General features: G+C 38.7%; 1 protein-coding gene across 1 annotated transcript in view; it reads right to left on the bottom strand.

The window, feature by feature from the left end:
- Positions 1-17153, bottom strand: part of PDZD7 (PDZ domain containing 7) — a 192844-nt gene that overhangs the window by 34994 nt on the left and 140697 nt on the right. Inside the window, exons 11-12 of the mRNA XM_053692951.1 lie at positions 12477-12568; positions 2840-2931 (exon numbers count right to left, since the gene is read on the bottom strand). Coding sequence (XP_053548926.1) covers positions 2840-2931; positions 12477-12568 — 184 coding nt within the window. The remainder of the gene's footprint in view (positions 1-2839; positions 2932-12476; positions 12569-17153) is intronic.

A 17153-nucleotide genomic window follows, 5' to 3' on the forward strand; every position in this document is an offset into this window, starting at 1 on the left:
CCCCTTCAGACAGGCCCTCCCTCACTGCTATACTCAGATTGATGTGAGGGAACAACTGATAAATTGTCCTCAGCGCTAACCTGCTCATCTTCTGTATTTAAAAACTGAGCAATCACGCTTTCTAGAATAGGATGGCAGTTTAGATAATAGATTTGCTATAGAATTATCCATCACGGCAGTTAATTGCTGCATAGTAACCAGCATTGGCGCGCTAGATGTACTAGGTATCGCCTGCGCGGGCAAAACTGGTGTTGACACAGAAGGAGAGGATGATAAAACTATCCCCACTACCTTCACATGAAGAATCATCCTGGGCAATCTTATTAAATGTGACAGTACTGTCCTTACTTTGTTTGGACGCTATGACACAATTTGCACAAAACATTAATAGGGGGAACCACCTTGGCTTCCACACATACAGAGCATAAGCTATCAGAAGGTACAGACATGTTAGACAGAATATGGCAGGCTAATAATGCAATAAAAACGTTTTTAAAGAAAAGCGTTACTGTCTCTTTAAATAATAAACAAGCACACTTTATTTCTGAAAGTTTGAAAAACTATGAAGGCAATGTCCGATTTTTACAAAAATTGCACCCCAGAGTCCTAGTGCCTTGAAAGTATTGCACACCAAGTTTCAAGACTTTAACCCTTAAAATTAGCAAAACGGAGCCATTTGTTCAAATAAACAATTTTATCACACAACAATCACTGCCACAGCCTTGCTGCGGCTTTTTACCTTCCCTTAAAGTGATTCAGCACTGAAATAAACCTTCCTAAATCCGGTTTCTTTACCCACAGGACCCTCAAATGAAGCTGCATGCACTGCCAAGGAAATAAACTGCGCAATTGAGGCGCGAAAACCGGGCCTCCTTCATCTGCATTACCAGAGTGAAGGGGCCTTTCTGACTGAAGTAGTAGTCTAACTAGATGCCAGGCGAAAAAAACGTTCCCAAAAGTGCTTTTATAACACAAAAAACACTCTAAGTGTCCAATAAATCTGATATAAACCAATCGATTTAGCCCACAATAGTGTCAACCAGTATAGAGCCCATTTATAAGCCTTAATCTGTTATGAATCTAAGAAAATGGCTTACCGATCCCCTAAGGGAAAAACTGACAGTCTTCTAGCATTAACATGTCTTGTTAGAAATATGACTAATCGTACCTGAAGCAGATAAGTCTGCAAACTGTTCCCCCCAACTGAAGTTCTCTGGGCTCAACAGTCCTGCGTGGGAACAGCAATTGATTTTAGTTACTGCTGCTAAAATCATACTCCTCTTTTAACAGAAATCTTCTTCATTTTCTGTTGTAGAGTAAATAGTACAAACCGGCACTATTTTAAAATAACAAACTCTTGATAGAAGAAATAAAAAACTACAACTAACACCACAAACTCCTCACCATCCCCGTGGAGATGCTACTTGTTCAGAGCGGCAAGGAGAATGACTGGGGGGCGGAGCCAGAGGGGGGGCTGTATGGACAGCTCTTGCTGTGTGCTCTCCTTGCCATTTCCTGTAGGGGAAGAGAATATCCCACAAGTAAGGATGAAACCGTGGACCGGACACACCAATGTTGGAGAAATAATAATAATTATTATAGTTCCTGTAAAATATACAAATATATATTTTATGGATTTTGTAGAATATTTTAGTACATCAATAATAATTATTTACATTAATTATTAATATTTTTCAATATTTTATACTTAATAAATACATAACTCCCCTTAATATAACTCAAGTTGGGTTAGTGCACATGAAGAATTAGTGTACTCCTGCCGGGTCTGCGCACACAAGAGTAACTGTGTAACTCTGCATGTAGAATTATATGTTGTATAGCTGACACCTGTATGTGAGATTTCATGCAATGTACTCGCCCTCGGTTTCAGAATATGGGATTACATGCCACCAATATTTTATGCCTTTTTCCAGGATCTGGAAATTGGAGGATGTAATATACCAATCTAGTGGGTGTAAGGACTGGATAATCTAAGGGGGTCAGTGTAAGAAGAACTTTGGGTGACCCAGGGGTAGGGTTTTGATAATCTGTGAATGTTTAGGACATCTTGGGAAGAGTTTAGAAATCCTCATGCAGGGTATAGGTGTCTCCAATAGAGAAACATAAACAGAAGATAGACAGCAGGACTTACCTTGCATTTAAGGATTACTCATCAATAGTGGGATGTTAGGGAGATATCGCATTATAGTTAATTTACTTAAAGAGCAATTCTTGGAAATAATTAATAGAGGAGTGAAAGGGCATGGAATAGGATTAGGACATAATGGCCTCTATTTATCAAAGGTCTGTCGGACCTGATCCGACAGTGCGGATCAGGTCCTACAGACCTCGCTGAATACGCTCTCCGTATTCAGCATTGCACCAGCAGCTCACAAGAGCTGCTGGTGCAACGCAGCCCCCTGCAGACTCGCGGCCAATGGGCCGCCTGCAGGGATGTGTAAATCAACCCGATCGTACTCGATCGGGTTGATTTCCGGCGATGTCTGTCCGCCTGCTCAGAGCAGGCGGACAGGTTATGGAGCAGCAGTCTTTGTGACCGCTGCTTCATAACTGCTGGCATCAAGCTCCATTTGGAGCTTGATAGATAGGCCCCATTGAGTTTTGTTTGATTTATTAAGGCAATGTACATATGGTTTGTCAATGGCACAAACATCTGTCCTTATTTTGTTATACATGTGAAAAAAAAACAAATCAGAAAGAAGAGAGAATTTATGTAAAAAAAATCAAATCAGAAAGAATTTATTTTGTTTAAATCTGACAGGAGTATGGCATTTACAATAAATCTGAGACCATCTTCTCTGTGTGAATATTCACCTACCTGACCTCCTTTTTAGGGCATCATAAGCTTCATGTTCCAGTGGAATTACCATGCTGTCAAACCTGCCCAGGTCAGTTAGAGCAATAAAATTCCTAAAAAAAAAATCATATAAGATTAATAGTGGAAATTTGGTTTTGTTTCACTGTATGTATTTCGACATCATGAAAATGGAATAGAGAAACTTTATTCAAGGAGAATATTTAAATTATAAAATTCAGACATTTACAAAGACACTTAACCCTTTCCGGTTCTATAAATTAAATAAAACTGCAGCCGGCAGGTCTTATTTAATTTTCACGCCACACTTTTGAATTTCTCAGCTAAAAAGCAAGTCACTGCTAGATGGGGCTATTTAGCTGTGAAATTCAAAATTGGAAATGTCGGAATATATCCGGCGTTTGACCGCATGAGGTGAAACGCTTTGTCAGATATATTCCGACAAAGGACCTGAAAGGGTTAAAGGGATATAAAACCCAAAATTTTTCGTTCATGACTCAGATAGAGCATGTTATTTTTAACACCTTTCTAATTTACTTCTATTATCAAATTTTCTCCATTCAATTGGTATCTTTTGTTAAAAAGCAGGGACATATGCTTAGGAGCCGGCCCATTTCTGGAGCTTTATATTGCAGCAGTTTTTCAAGGATAACAAGAGCACTAGACGGCAGCACTATTTCCTGCAATGTAGTGCTCCAAATGCCTACCTAGGTATTTCTTCGACACAGAATATCATGGGAATAAAGCAAATTTGATAAACGAAATAAATTGGAAATGTATCTAAAATGGTATGGTCTGTCTCAATCACAAAATAAAATCTGTGGGTTTCATATCCCTTTAAACACCAACCAAAAGAGTTCTGTAAACATTTAAAGATACAACCTCTAAAGTTTTTTTAAATGTGAGATTTACAGAGGGTGCATGTACTGTTTTGTTGAGTAAGAATCATATTTCCTTGAATTCTGAGAGAATGAGGGATATAATTATGTCTGTCCTGTACTAGATGAGCATAGTAAAAACATCCAGTCCGGCTCCAGTGTGGTCCTGTACTAGCTGATTTCTTGGCTCAGAAACATAAGAATAAACAAAGTGTTGTGGAAATCAGTATGTGATAATTACATTGAGCTTCAAGGGGCAAAACTCAAAATTAAAGGGATATGAAACCCATAAATGTTATTTTGTGATTCAGACAGAGCGTACCATTTTAAAAATAGTTTCCAATTTAATTCTGTTATCAAATTTGCTTCATTCCTATGTTTGATGAGAGTGGGAGTGTGATGTCACCAGATGGGGGTGTGGCTTATAGCCATTATAGTCTATGTCGCAGTTACTGATGTGTTGGGCAGTCTGTATACTTCTATGCTCTGCAATAAAATAGCGCTGTACCTTCTATGCTGTGTCCTGCATCTCATGACATGGTGTCAGAAGTACTTGCCTGCGTTTCTGTTTCCTAATTAATGACGATGTTGAAGTTTACCCCACCTGAGCCTTTTGATTTCTCTCAGCCTGCAGCTTGGCCCACATGGCGTCAGCGGTTTCAACGCTTCAGGATTGCTTCCAAGCTGGACAAGGAGAGTGGTGAAGAACAAGTTAATTCTCTTTTATACTCTATGGGGAAAGATGTGGAGCCGGTGTTTAATGCTTTTACATTCCAAGAAGGGGAAACGTTTGACTTTGAAATAGTCATGAACAAACTCAGTGCTCACTTTGTACCCAAACGTAATGTGATTCATGAGAGGGCCTGCTTCCATAAACGCGCTCAGCGTGTGGGAGAATCAGTGGAGTCATTTGTGCACAACCTGTATGAATTAGCTGAATTCTGTGAGTTTCGTGTTGCTAAAGAAGAGCAAATCAGAGACAGAATAGTTATAGGAATTGCAGATGCTGAGGTCTCACTGAAGCTACAGTTGGAGGCTGAATTGACGTTAGATGGTGCTATTAGGATGGCCTGCCAGAGTGAACTGGTGAAAAAGCAAAGTGCTGACATGAGGTCTGAAAGTATTGTGGATGAAGTGCAGCAGTTCAGAAGAGCTGCAGGTGAAAGGCATAGTGTGAGCGGTAGACCAAGGGCAACAGATAGGTCCAGAAGTGGATGGGTGCAGCAGGCTTGCTGCACGCGGTGTAACCGAACCCATGATCAGAATGGCATATGCCCCGCTAAAGATAAAAGGTGTAGAAAGCGTAACTGAATGGGCCATTTTGAAGTGGTGTGTAAAACTGAGTCCATTAAGAAGATGCAGGTGGATAGTGACCAGGAGGCTCAAGAAGTGTCCTTTGTAGGGTCTGTTGTTAAACGGTCCAGTTCAGACGAAGATTGACAGGTTACCCTTACTGTAATGGGAGTCAAGGTTTCCTCCAAGATTGACACAGGAACAGACATCACTGTAAAGTCCCTTGCAGTATTCATAAAACTGCCTCGACAGCCTCAGCTGGTGAAAATTACAACGAAAGTTCATAGTCCTGGGGGCCGCATAGATTGTGTGGGGAAATTTCTTTCCAGCTGCGAGTACAAGCAGAGGAAATTCACCATCTGGGTACATGTAATTAGAGGTCAGTGTGTTAACCTATTGAGCAGGAAAGCCGTCTGTGGTTTGGGCCTTGTCGCCAAAGTAAATAAGATTACGGAAGACATGTTTGGTGAATTCGGCCTGCTAAATTGTAACCCAGTCCGAATATCACTTAAAGTTGATGCAGTCCCATACAGCATTACTACTCCTCGAAGAATTCCATTCTCGTTAATGCCTCAAGTGGAGAAGGAACTTCTGCGTATGAAAAATATGCCCATTGTGAAGAACGGGAAGGTACGCATCTGCGTAGACTTGAAATGGCTGAATGAGGCTTTGAAAAGAGAGAGATATGTGCTGCCGAAGCTTGAAGACATAGCTCCAAAACTGGCTGGGGTGAAGTTGTTCCCTATACTGGATGCTTCCAGCAGCTTCTGGCAGATACCTCTAGACCCAAAGTGCCGCAAACTGACTACCTTCTTTACACCGGTAGGTTGGTTTTGCTTCTGCAGACTCCCCTTTGGGATATCCTCTGCTCCTGAAATCTTTCAAAGAGAGATGAGTTCCCTCTTAAGGGACCACGAGGGCATGGCAGTCGTTATGGATGACATTTTAGTGTATGGGTCTACACTGGAAGAACATGATCAGCGATTGAGCTGTGCAGACCATTAGAGAGTCCGGGCTAAAATTTAATAAAGAGAAATGCCTTTTTGGAAAATCTGAGTTATGGTATTTTGGGCATATCATCAATGGAGATGGCATCAAGACGATCCTGATAAAGTCCTTGCTATTGAACAGATGAAAAGTCCTTCTGATGTACACGAGCTGAGACAAATATTGGGCCTTCTGAATTATGTGGGCAGGTTCCTACCAGATTAATCCACAGTACTCCACCCTATTACTGAGTTGTTGAAGAAAGATGTTGTCTGGGTCTGGGGACCTCCACAGGAAGAGGCTTTCATACAGGTCAAGTCCCTTCTGGGGTCTGCCCCAGTGTTGGGGTTCTACGACCCTTTTAAAAACACTGTGGTTAGTGCTGATGCGAGCAGTTATGGGCTAGGGGCTTGCCTCTTGCAGCTGAAAGAGAACAAACTACAGCCCATTGCCTACTGTTCCCATACACTGATGGCTGCAGAATCGAAATACGCCCAAATTGAGAAAGAATTGAGTGCCTGGCTGCAGTTTGGGCCTATGAGCGCTTCCAGTTGTGGCAGATATACTTTCCAGGCTCCCGCTGGCTGCTGCTGAAGAATCTTCAACGGAATCATATGTAAAAGTGTACATGGATTCAGTTCTGGCATCGAAATCCATCTCCTCAAGGAAGCTAGAGCAAATAGGAAAGGAGACACGTTTAGATACAGATCTTCAAGAAGTTATTTTATACATAAAGGAAGGTTGGCCCGAGAGCCGGGCAGCCTGGATGTCTTTGAGTTCTTACCAGTCAGAGACATCACAGCTCACGGAGCTGGATGGTTTGGTGCTGTTCCAAGACTGTATTGTTATTCCTGGTAGCATGCGGCAGGCGATGTTAAGCAGGATTCACGATGGCCATTTGGGCATTACAAAGTGCAGAGAAAGGGCAGCTACGGCGGTATGGTGGCCTGGGATCAGTACTGACATTGCAAGCCTTGTGTCAAAATGTGCCTTTTGCCGGGCCTACTCAGAGAAGAGAACTCTTAATTTCTACCCCGATGCCTGCAGGCCTGTGGCAGAAGATAGCTGCAGATTTTTGCGAACTTCATGGGAAGAAGTACCTGGTTGTGATTGACTACTATTCCAGGTATTTAGAGATTGCACCCCTGAATGAGCCGTTATCACTCGTCTCAAAAGTTTGTTTGCCCGGTGGGGCATAACGATGGAGCTAGTGAGTGATAACGGAATGCAGTTTGCTTCCATGGAGTTCAGTTCTTTCAGCAGTGAACATGATTTCATTCATTCTACATTAAGTATGCATTACCCGCAGGTCAATGGAATGGCTGAAAGGGCAGTTCAAACAATCAAGTTAATTCTGAAGCAATCTGATCCATACCTAGCTCTCTTGGCCCTTTATGGTGACTCCCATCCAAACCACAGGTTTTAGCCCGGCACAGTTGATGCTAGGTCGTCAGATCAGCACTAGTTTACCCTCTGTGGATGTCTTTCATCCAGCCCCCTCTATTCCTCGGGACAAGGTCCTTAGGAGGGATGAAGAGGCGAAAAGGGGCTACTGAGTTTTGCGCTTTAGAGGGTGCGAAACGAACGCAACAAAAGTTACGTTATTTCACCCTCCATAGTGCTGCCATTACGAGTTTCTGAAAAGCCTCCTTGTGCATGCGATATGGTGGCGTTAAGTTGCATACCGCACAAAATCCAAGGGCTGCTTTGACGTGCTCGTGCACGCTTTCCCCAACAGACATCAATGGGGAGAGAGTGTTAGAAAAAAAACTAACACCTGAAGTGCGGAATGGCTATCGCTGTAACGCAACCCCATTGATGTCTATGGGGAAAAAAAGTTGCATTTAAACCTAACACCCTAACATAAACCCCAAGTCTAAACACCCCTAATCTTCTGCCCCTGACATCGCCGACACTGAAATAAAGTTATTAACCCCTAATCTGACGCTCCCAACATCGCCGCCACTAATAAAAGTTATTAACCCCTATTCCGCCGCTCCCCGACAATGCCACCACTATAATAAAGTTATTAACCCCTATTCCGCTGCTCTCCGACATCACTGCCACTATAATACATTTATTAACTCCTAAACCTCTGGCCTCCAACATCACCGCCACTAACTAAACCTATTAACCCCTAAACCGCCAGCCCCCATATAGCCACTACTAAATAAACCTATTAACCCCTAAACCGCTAGCCCCTCACATCACCACTAATAAATTAACCTATCACCCCCAACTTTAAATTAAAATTACAATATCCCTATCTTAAAATAAATAAAACTTACCTGTGAATTAAAAAAAACTAAGTTTAAACTAACAATTACCCTAACATAACTATTATTCTAAAATATTATACTAAAATTAAAATAACTGCCAATTAAAAAAACTTATTTACACATTAAGAAAAACCTAACACTACTAAAAAATGTAAGTCTAAAATTACAAAAAATACTAAATTACAAAAAATAACAAACACTAAATTACTAAAAATAACAAACACTAAATTACAAAAAGTAACAAACGAATTTATCAAAAATAAAAACAATTACACCTAATCTAATAGCCCTATAAAAATAAAAAAGCCCCCCAAAAATAAAAAACCCCTAGCTTACAGAAAACTACCAATAGCCCTTAAAAGGGCATTGGCCTAAAGAAATCAGCTCTTTTACCTGTAAAAAAATACAAAGACACCCAACAGTAAAACCCACCACCCAACTAACCCCCCAAAATAAAAAAAACTAACAAAAACCTAAGCTACCCATTGCCCTGAAAAGCGCATTTGTATGGGCACTGCCCTTAAAAGGGCATTCAGCTCTTTTACATTGCCCTGAAAAGGGCATTCAGCTCTTTTACCTAAAGCCCAAAACCCTAATCTAAAAAAAAAAACACCCAATTTAAAAAAAAAAACCCATAACACTAACCCCCGAAGATCCAGAAGTCCGGACATGCATCCTCATCCAGGCGGCGAGAAGTCTTCATCAAGGCGTCCTCTTCATATGGTCACCGCCGTACACTGGATCTTCAATGCAAGGGAGCCTTTTCAAAATGGCGTCCCTTGCATTCCTATTGGCTGATTTGATTCTTGAAATTCAAATCAGCCAATAGGATGAGATCTTCTAAAATCCTATTGGCTGTTCAGATCAGCCAATAGGATGAGAGCTACTGAAATTCTATTGGCTGATTTGAATAGCTAATAGAATTTCATTAGCTCTCATCCTATTAGCTGTTTTGAAAAGCCAATAGGATTTCAGTAGCTTTCATCCTATTGGCTGATTTGAATTTCAAGAATCAAATCAGCCAATAGGAATGCAAGAGACGCCATTTTGAAAAGGCTCCCTTGCATTGAAGATCCAGTGTACGGCGGTGACCCTATGAAGAGGACGCTCCGCGCCGGATATCTTCAAAGATGGATCCGCTCCGCCCGCCGGGATGAAGATAGAAGATGCCGCTTGGATGAAGACTTCTCACCGCCTGGATAAAGACTTCTTGACGCCTGGATGAGGATGGATGTCCCGACTTCAGAAACTGTGAGTGGATCTTCGGGGGTTAAAATTATTATTATTTGTTTTATTTTTTGGGTGTTTTTTTTTTAGATTAGGGTTTTGGGCTTCAGGTAAAAGAGCTGAATGCCCTTTTCAGGGCAATGTAAAAGAGCTGGATGCCCTTTTAAGGGCCATGCCCATACAAATGCCCTTTTCAGGACAATGGGTAGCTTAGGTTTTTGTTAGAGCTAGGTTTTTTATTTTGGGGGGTTGGTTGAGTGGTGGGTTTTACTGTTGGGGGTCTTTGTATTTTTTTCCAGGTGAAAGAGCTGATTTCTTTAGGGCAATGCCCTACAAAAGGCCCTTTTAAGGACTATTGGTAGTTTATTGTAGGCTAGTTTTTTTATTTTATTTTGGGGGGGGGCTTTTTTATTTTTATAGGGCTGTTAGATTAGGTGTAATTGTTTTTATTTTTGATAATTTCGTTTGTTATTTTTCATAATTTAGTATTTTTTATTTTTTTCAATTTTAATTTTTTTTAATAGTGTTAGTTTTTTTTAAATGTGTAATTTATTTTTTTTAATTGGTAGTTATTTTAATTTTAGTATAATAGTTTAGTATAATAGTTATGTTAGGTTAATTGTTAGCTTAAACATAGGTTTTTTTAATTTCACAGGTAAGTTTTTATTTATTTAAAGATAGGGATATTATAATTTTAATTTAAAGTTAGGGGTGATAGGTTTAGGGGTTAATAGGTTTATTTATTAGTGGCGATTTGGGGGGCTGGTGGTTTAGGGGTTAATAGGTTTAGTTGGTGTCGGGGAGTGGCGGAATAGGGGTTAATAACTTTATTATAGTGGTGGGGATGTGGGCGGGCAGCAGATTAGGGGTTAATACATTTTAAGTAGTGTGCGATGCGGGAGGATGGCAGTTTAGGGGTTAATGGGAAGTTTATGGGTGTTAGTGTATTTTGTAACAGTTTAGTTATGAGTTTTGTGAAACATTTTTGTTACACAAAATCCATAACTACTGCTGTCAGATGGCGGTATGGATCGTGTCGGTATAGGCTGTAACGCAAGCATTTTAGCCTCACTGCACAACCTGTAATACTAGCGCTATGGAAATCCCACACAACAAAAATCATTTTTTTGAGTGCGGGATTGACGTTGCGTTAGAGGCTAAAATGCTTGCCGTATAGCTATACGACATGACTCGTAATGGCTGTGATACTGTTTTAACACTGAAATTGCCATTTTTTTCAGCGTTAAAACCGTAATGCACAACTTGTAATGTAGGTGTCTGTGAGGCCTTTGGAGGAGCTAAATGTGGGCCAAAATGTCAGAGTTAAACTGGATGTGATGAGAAGTCATGAAAGACGCCTGCTATCGTAATAGGACGCTCTCCAGAACCAAGGTCTTATGTAGTCCTTACTGAAGGAGGGACAGTCACACGTCGAAATAGAAGACATCTTCAGCCAGTACCTGAGAGTTTTGGACTGGATGCCTCATTGCCACCGCCGGTGTTATCCCCTGTTTTAAGAGGGGTAACTTCCCCCTCAGCAAGACTAGGGTAGTCTACCCCGATGTCCAAGACAGGATTGTATATCTTGTTGTTCATATATATTCTCTTATAACTTCTTATTTGTTGTACACTAAACAAAGCAATTTTTTTATGCTTCTTGTATACCTTGTTATTTGTTGTACTCTAAAAAAATTTTATGTTTTATCCTTTGAAAAAGGGGAAGATGTGATGAGAGTGGGAGTGTGAGGTCACTGGATGAGGGCGTGGCTTATAGCCATTATAGTCTATGTCGCAATGACTAAGTCTGATGTGTTGTGCAGTCTGTATACTTATATGCTCTGCAATAAAATAGCATTGTTGTACCTTCTATGCTGTGTCCTGCATCTCATTACACTATGATATTCTGTGTTGAAGAGATACCTAGGTAGGCATCTGGAGCACTACATGGCAGGAAATATTGCTGCAATCTAGTGCTCTTGCAAATGGATAACATTCTTGCAAAACTGCTGCTATATAGTGCTCCAGAAATGGGCTGACCCCTTAGCTTACATCCCTGCTTTTCAACAAAAGATACCAAGAAAATGAATTAAAATATATAATAAAAGTAAATTAGAAAGTTGTTTAAAATCACATGCTCTCTGAATCATGAAATAAATGTTTTGGGTTTCATATCCCTTTAAAGGGAAAGTCAACCCAAAAATTATTATAACTTCTTTAGATTATGCAAGTAATGAGTTTTACAGCAAACTGTAGCCCAATTTGGTTAAAAAAATACTTTGCAATTAAAAACACTTACTTCTCCTACTCCGGCCATTTGGTAATGGCCGCCTGACCGTTCCTTTCCCTGACGTCACCCAAACAGAAATTCCAGCTTCAACTAAGGGATCCGTGTCGATCCCATGCGTGCACATGTTTCGTGCATGCGCAATTGTCCGTTTTTGTCAAGGGGGGCATTTTAAAATGTTCTCAATATCTCATTAATCTAAAGTAATTGTTTGCAGCTATGGCAAGTAGATTATTCAAAATAAACATAATAGTTTCCCCAACCAGTTTGATTGATGCACCTTAGCTCAAGCAAAGATATCATCCCAAGCAAGTAAAAACACTTACTTCTCCTACTCCGGCCATTTTGTAATGACCGCATGACCCCTCCTTTCCCTGACGTCACCCAAACATAAATTCCAGCTTCAACTAAGGGATCCATGTCGATCCCGCATGTGCACGTGTTTCGTGCATGTGCAATGGGCTGTTTTTATCAAGGGGGGCATTTTAAAATGATCTCAATATCTTAATAATCTCAAGTAATTGTTCGTAGCTCTGGCAAGTAGATTACTCAAACTAAACATAATAGTTTCCCCAACCAGTTTGATTGATGCACCTTAGCGCAAGCAAAGGTATCATCCCATACACCTCAATCAGAAAAAAAATATCTAAATTTGCAGGACTTTATATGTTTAGTGACACAGAGATACATACCTGATGTCTCTTAATAGCAAAAGCTTCTCTGGCCGGTCTAGGATGGCAAGCAGTGGTCTAACCAGATCTTCTATTCCACCGTTCTGGATATACTGTAGATATATTTCATGTAAGAGAATGTACTAAACTATACATACTTAGCATACAAAAAAAATACTTCTAAGATACATGCTTGCAGCTATTGATCCTTATGCATAGATAATTCTTTGTTTTTTATTTTATTTTTTTATGTATTCATGGCAAATGAGAGCATGGTTCAGCCAGGTTATATTGGTAAAAGCAAATAACTATCATGGACCCATACACCGAGCTAAAAATGAGTGATTCCCATTAAATAATACTGAACTGAATGAAACATAAAAGTAGAGAACACAATAGTTTATTTAATTTGAAGGGTAGGTAACTTATTAGAAATCCATATACAGGTATACCTCACTCATACAGCGGGTTAGGGACCGGAGCCCCGCTGTACAGTGAAAACCGCCTTAAAGTGAAACAAGGCAGTTTTAGCTCTCTTTTCACTTGCCATTGTGTTTAAAAACTTGAAAACATGTATGAACTAACATATATTAGGGGTGCAATAGTGCTACGTTTAGTTTAACACTAGCTCAGCATTCAATTAGTATTTAATAAAAACTGTACCTGTAAAATAGTGACAATAACTGGCGTACAATTTGCCAGACTATAACACCGAGACACAGATTGCACTGTAATGCTGTAAACAGAGTGAACTAAGCATAACAAAATGGTGCCAGTCACTTTTCTCGCAATCTCACGATGATTACAGCACTGTTTTTAAAATCCTTAGAAGTTGAACTTCAGCTCCACAAAGCGCTGTATTAGCAAAGTGCTGTAAAGTGAGGTATACCTGTATATATATTCTCTGTGTCACACTCAATACACGTATACTTTCATTATTTATATCCTGTTGCGTAGCTTGCTTCAAAACATGGTTATTACTGGATTTTTAAAAATTCTATATTCTAATTTATTTTGTGAAAAATCTATTTTAATTGTTGTAGGACAAAATAAAATACTGTTGTGCCAAATACCAGTAAGTGCGGACCGATTTGTCTTGTAAAGGTGTGCACCAGGGGATTCCCCTGTTACTTCTTAAAATTTATCGTAATGAAAGGTCATCAGACCACTTAAATAATGCCCCTAAATTCTTGGATTTTGACTTGAAAGAACAATATTCTAGTGGATGTAAAATACTATAATCTTTGTGTGTTCTTTTATAAAGTCTGATGATTAAAAATTTAATGGCATGAAGAAAAATCACTCAAATATTGGTGGGGGCTTTTTTTTTTTAGCATTTATTGTAATGTGTCTCTTCTTCACATCTAGAAACCTTCATAGTAAGATAAACGTCTATCAAGCTAAAAATTGTATTTCTAAAAATGTTTGAGTATTGAGGAGACTTCTTAGATAATCTTGCCAGAGCGGAGAGCTTTAGATCATTTGGACCCATAAAGAAACATGATTGAATAAAACTATAGCATATAAATAAAGCTTCAGAAAACAAAGAAAAAGTATTAACGGCTAGATTACGAGTTTTGCGGTATAAGGGGTGCGGTGCTAACTTGCACGTTATTGTCACCGCTCACTTCCCTACAGCGCTGGTATTACAGGTTTTCATAAACCCGGCGTTATCAGGCAAAAAGTGAGCATAGAGCAAAATTGAGCTCCATACCGCACTCCAATACCAGCGCTGCTGAAAGCCACGGTGAGCTGGTCTTACGTGCTTGTGCATGATTTCCACATAGACATCAATGGGAAGAGCCAGCTGAAAAAAAGTCTAACACCTGCAAAAAAAGCAAAGCTAAGCTCTGTAACACAGCCCCATTGATTCCTATGGGGAAACTAAATTTATGTTTACACCTAACACCCTAACATGAACCCCGAGTCTAAACACCCCTAATCTTACACTTATTAACCCCTAATCTGCTGCCCCCAACTTCGCCAACACCTACATTATACTTATTAACCCCTAATCTGCCTCTCCGGACATCGCCACCACTATAATAAACATATTAACCCCTAAACCGCCACACTCCCGCATCACACACACTAGTTAAATATTATTAACCCCTAATCTGCCACCCCTAACATCACCGCCACCTACCTACATTTATTAACCCCTAATCTGCCGCCACTATACTAAATTTATTAACCCTAACACCCCTAACTTAAATATAATTAAAATAAATCTAAATAAAAATTACTATCATTACCTAAATTATTCCTATTTAAAACTAAATACTTACCTATAAAATAAACCCTAAGCTAGCTATAATATAACTAATAGTCACATTGTATCTAGCTTAGGGTTTATTTTTATTTTAAGGCAAGTTTGTATTTATTTTAACTAGGTAGAATAGTTACTAAATAGTTATTAACTATTTTCTTACTACCTAGCTAAAATAAATACAAATTTACCTGTAAAATAAAACCTAACCTGAGTTACACTAACACTACAATTAAATAAATTACCTAAATAAAGTGAAATTACCTAAATTAGAAAAACAAACACTAAATTACACAAAATTAAAAAAAGACATTATCAGATATTTAAACTAATTACACCTAATCTAATAGCCCAATCAAAATAAAAAAGCCCGCCCAAAATAACAAAAAACCCTAGCCTAAACTAAACTACCAATAGCCCTTAAAAGGGCCTTTTGCGGGGCATTGCCCCAAATAAATCAGCTCTCTTTTACCTTTAAAAAAAATACTAGGTAGTTAGTAAATAGTTAATAACTATTTAGTAACTATTCTACCTAGTTAAAATAAATACAAACTTGCCTGTAAAATAAAAATAAACCCTGAGCTAGATACAATGTAACTATTAGTTATATTGTAGCTAGCTTAGGGTTTATTTAGTTTTAAATAGGAATAATTTAGGTAATGATAGTAAGTTTTATTTAGATTTATTTTAATTATATTTAAGTTAGGGGGGTGTTAAGGTTTGGGTTAGACTTAGGTTTAGGGGTTAATAACCTTAGTATAGTTGCAACGACGTTGGGGGCGGCAGATTAGGGGTTAATAACTGTAATGTAGGTTGCGGCGATGTTAGGGACAGCAGATTAGGGGTTAATAATATTTAACTAGTGTTTGTGATTCGGGAGTGCGGCAGTTTAGGGGTTAATATGTTTATTATAGTGGTGGCGATGTCGGGAGCGGCAGATTAGGGGTTAATAATTTTATTTTAGTGTTTGTGATGCGGGAGGGCCTCGGTTTAGGGGTTAATAGGTAGTTTATGGGTGTTAGTGTACTTTTTAGCACTTTAATTATGAGTTTTATGCTACAGATTTGTAACGTAAAGCTCATAAATACTGACTTTAGATTGCGTTACGAATCTGTTTGGCCTCCCAGAAAAAGCTTGTAATATCGGCGTTATGGAAGTCCCATTGAAAAAAGACTTTACGCAAAGTGCGCAAGTTAATTTGCGTTACGGCCAAAAAAGTGTGCGGTGCCTCTAAACCTGCAAGACTCGTAATACCAGCGGTAGTGAAAAAGCAGCGTTATGAGCCTTAACGCTGATTTTTCACCCATACCGCAAAACTCATAATCTAGCCGTTAGTATGATTTACATTTTATCAACAGCACTAACAAAGACAAATGCGCATCAGATTTTTTTTTTTAACCAAATAGTAAAAAAATAAATAAAAAATTAATAAACATATAATCCATTTAATTCAATGAGCCCAGTATCCCTTTCACAAAGAATGAGTTGATCCAGTACAGTTCTTTCATAATTATAATAGTCATAACATTTACTGGACTAATTTTATGGAACTTTCTTGCAACTAATTATATTAATTGCATTGTAAATTATCACTAAAAGTAATTACAAACCTTACAAACTCATCAGTGAGATAAATATAAAGTAATACAAGCTTTAATGGGAAAAAAAAGAAAATCATTTTTTTTTAAAGGGACACTGAACCCAAATTTTTTCTTTTGTGATTCAGATAGAGCATGCATTTTTAAGCAACTTTCTAATTTACTCATATTACCCAATTTTCTTCATTCTCTTTGTATCTTTATTTGAAAAGCAAGAATGTAAGTTTAGATGCCGGCCCATTTTTGGTGAACAACCTGGGTTGTTTTTGCTGATTAGTGGATAAATTCACCCACCAATGAACAAGTGCTGTCCAGGAACTGAACCAAAAACTAGCTGGTTCCTTAGCTTAGATGCCTTCTTTTTTTAAAAAAGATAGCAAGAAAACGAAGAAAAATTAATAATAGGAGTAAATTAGATAGTTGCTTAAAATTGCATGCTCTATCTGAATCACGAAAGAAAACATTTGGGTTCAGTGTCCCTTTAAATTAAAATATAATTTATATAAAACCCAATACATTTATTTTATAATTCAGACAGAGCATACAGATTAAAAAAAGTTTGTTTATTGACCAAATCAAGATATTGTTCATTAACAACAGAAAGTGTGCCAAAGTACATAGAAAACATACATAGTTGCACAAAGAATGAGTAAACAATAATACAAAAAACAATATATCACTCTACATTGCTGTACTACTCAGTAATTTGTAGCATAGTTACATAAACATCTAAGTCACAATCACCTAGATTATGAGTTTTGCGCAGGGTGCAAAACGAACGCAACAAAAGTTGAGTTATTTCACTCTTCATATCGCTGCTATTACAAGTTT

This window comes from Bombina bombina, chromosome 9 (genome assembly GCF_027579735.1).
Source record: "Bombina bombina isolate aBomBom1 chromosome 9, aBomBom1.pri, whole genome shotgun sequence".
Lineage (NCBI taxonomy): Eukaryota > Metazoa > Chordata > Amphibia > Anura > Bombinatoridae > Bombina > Bombina bombina.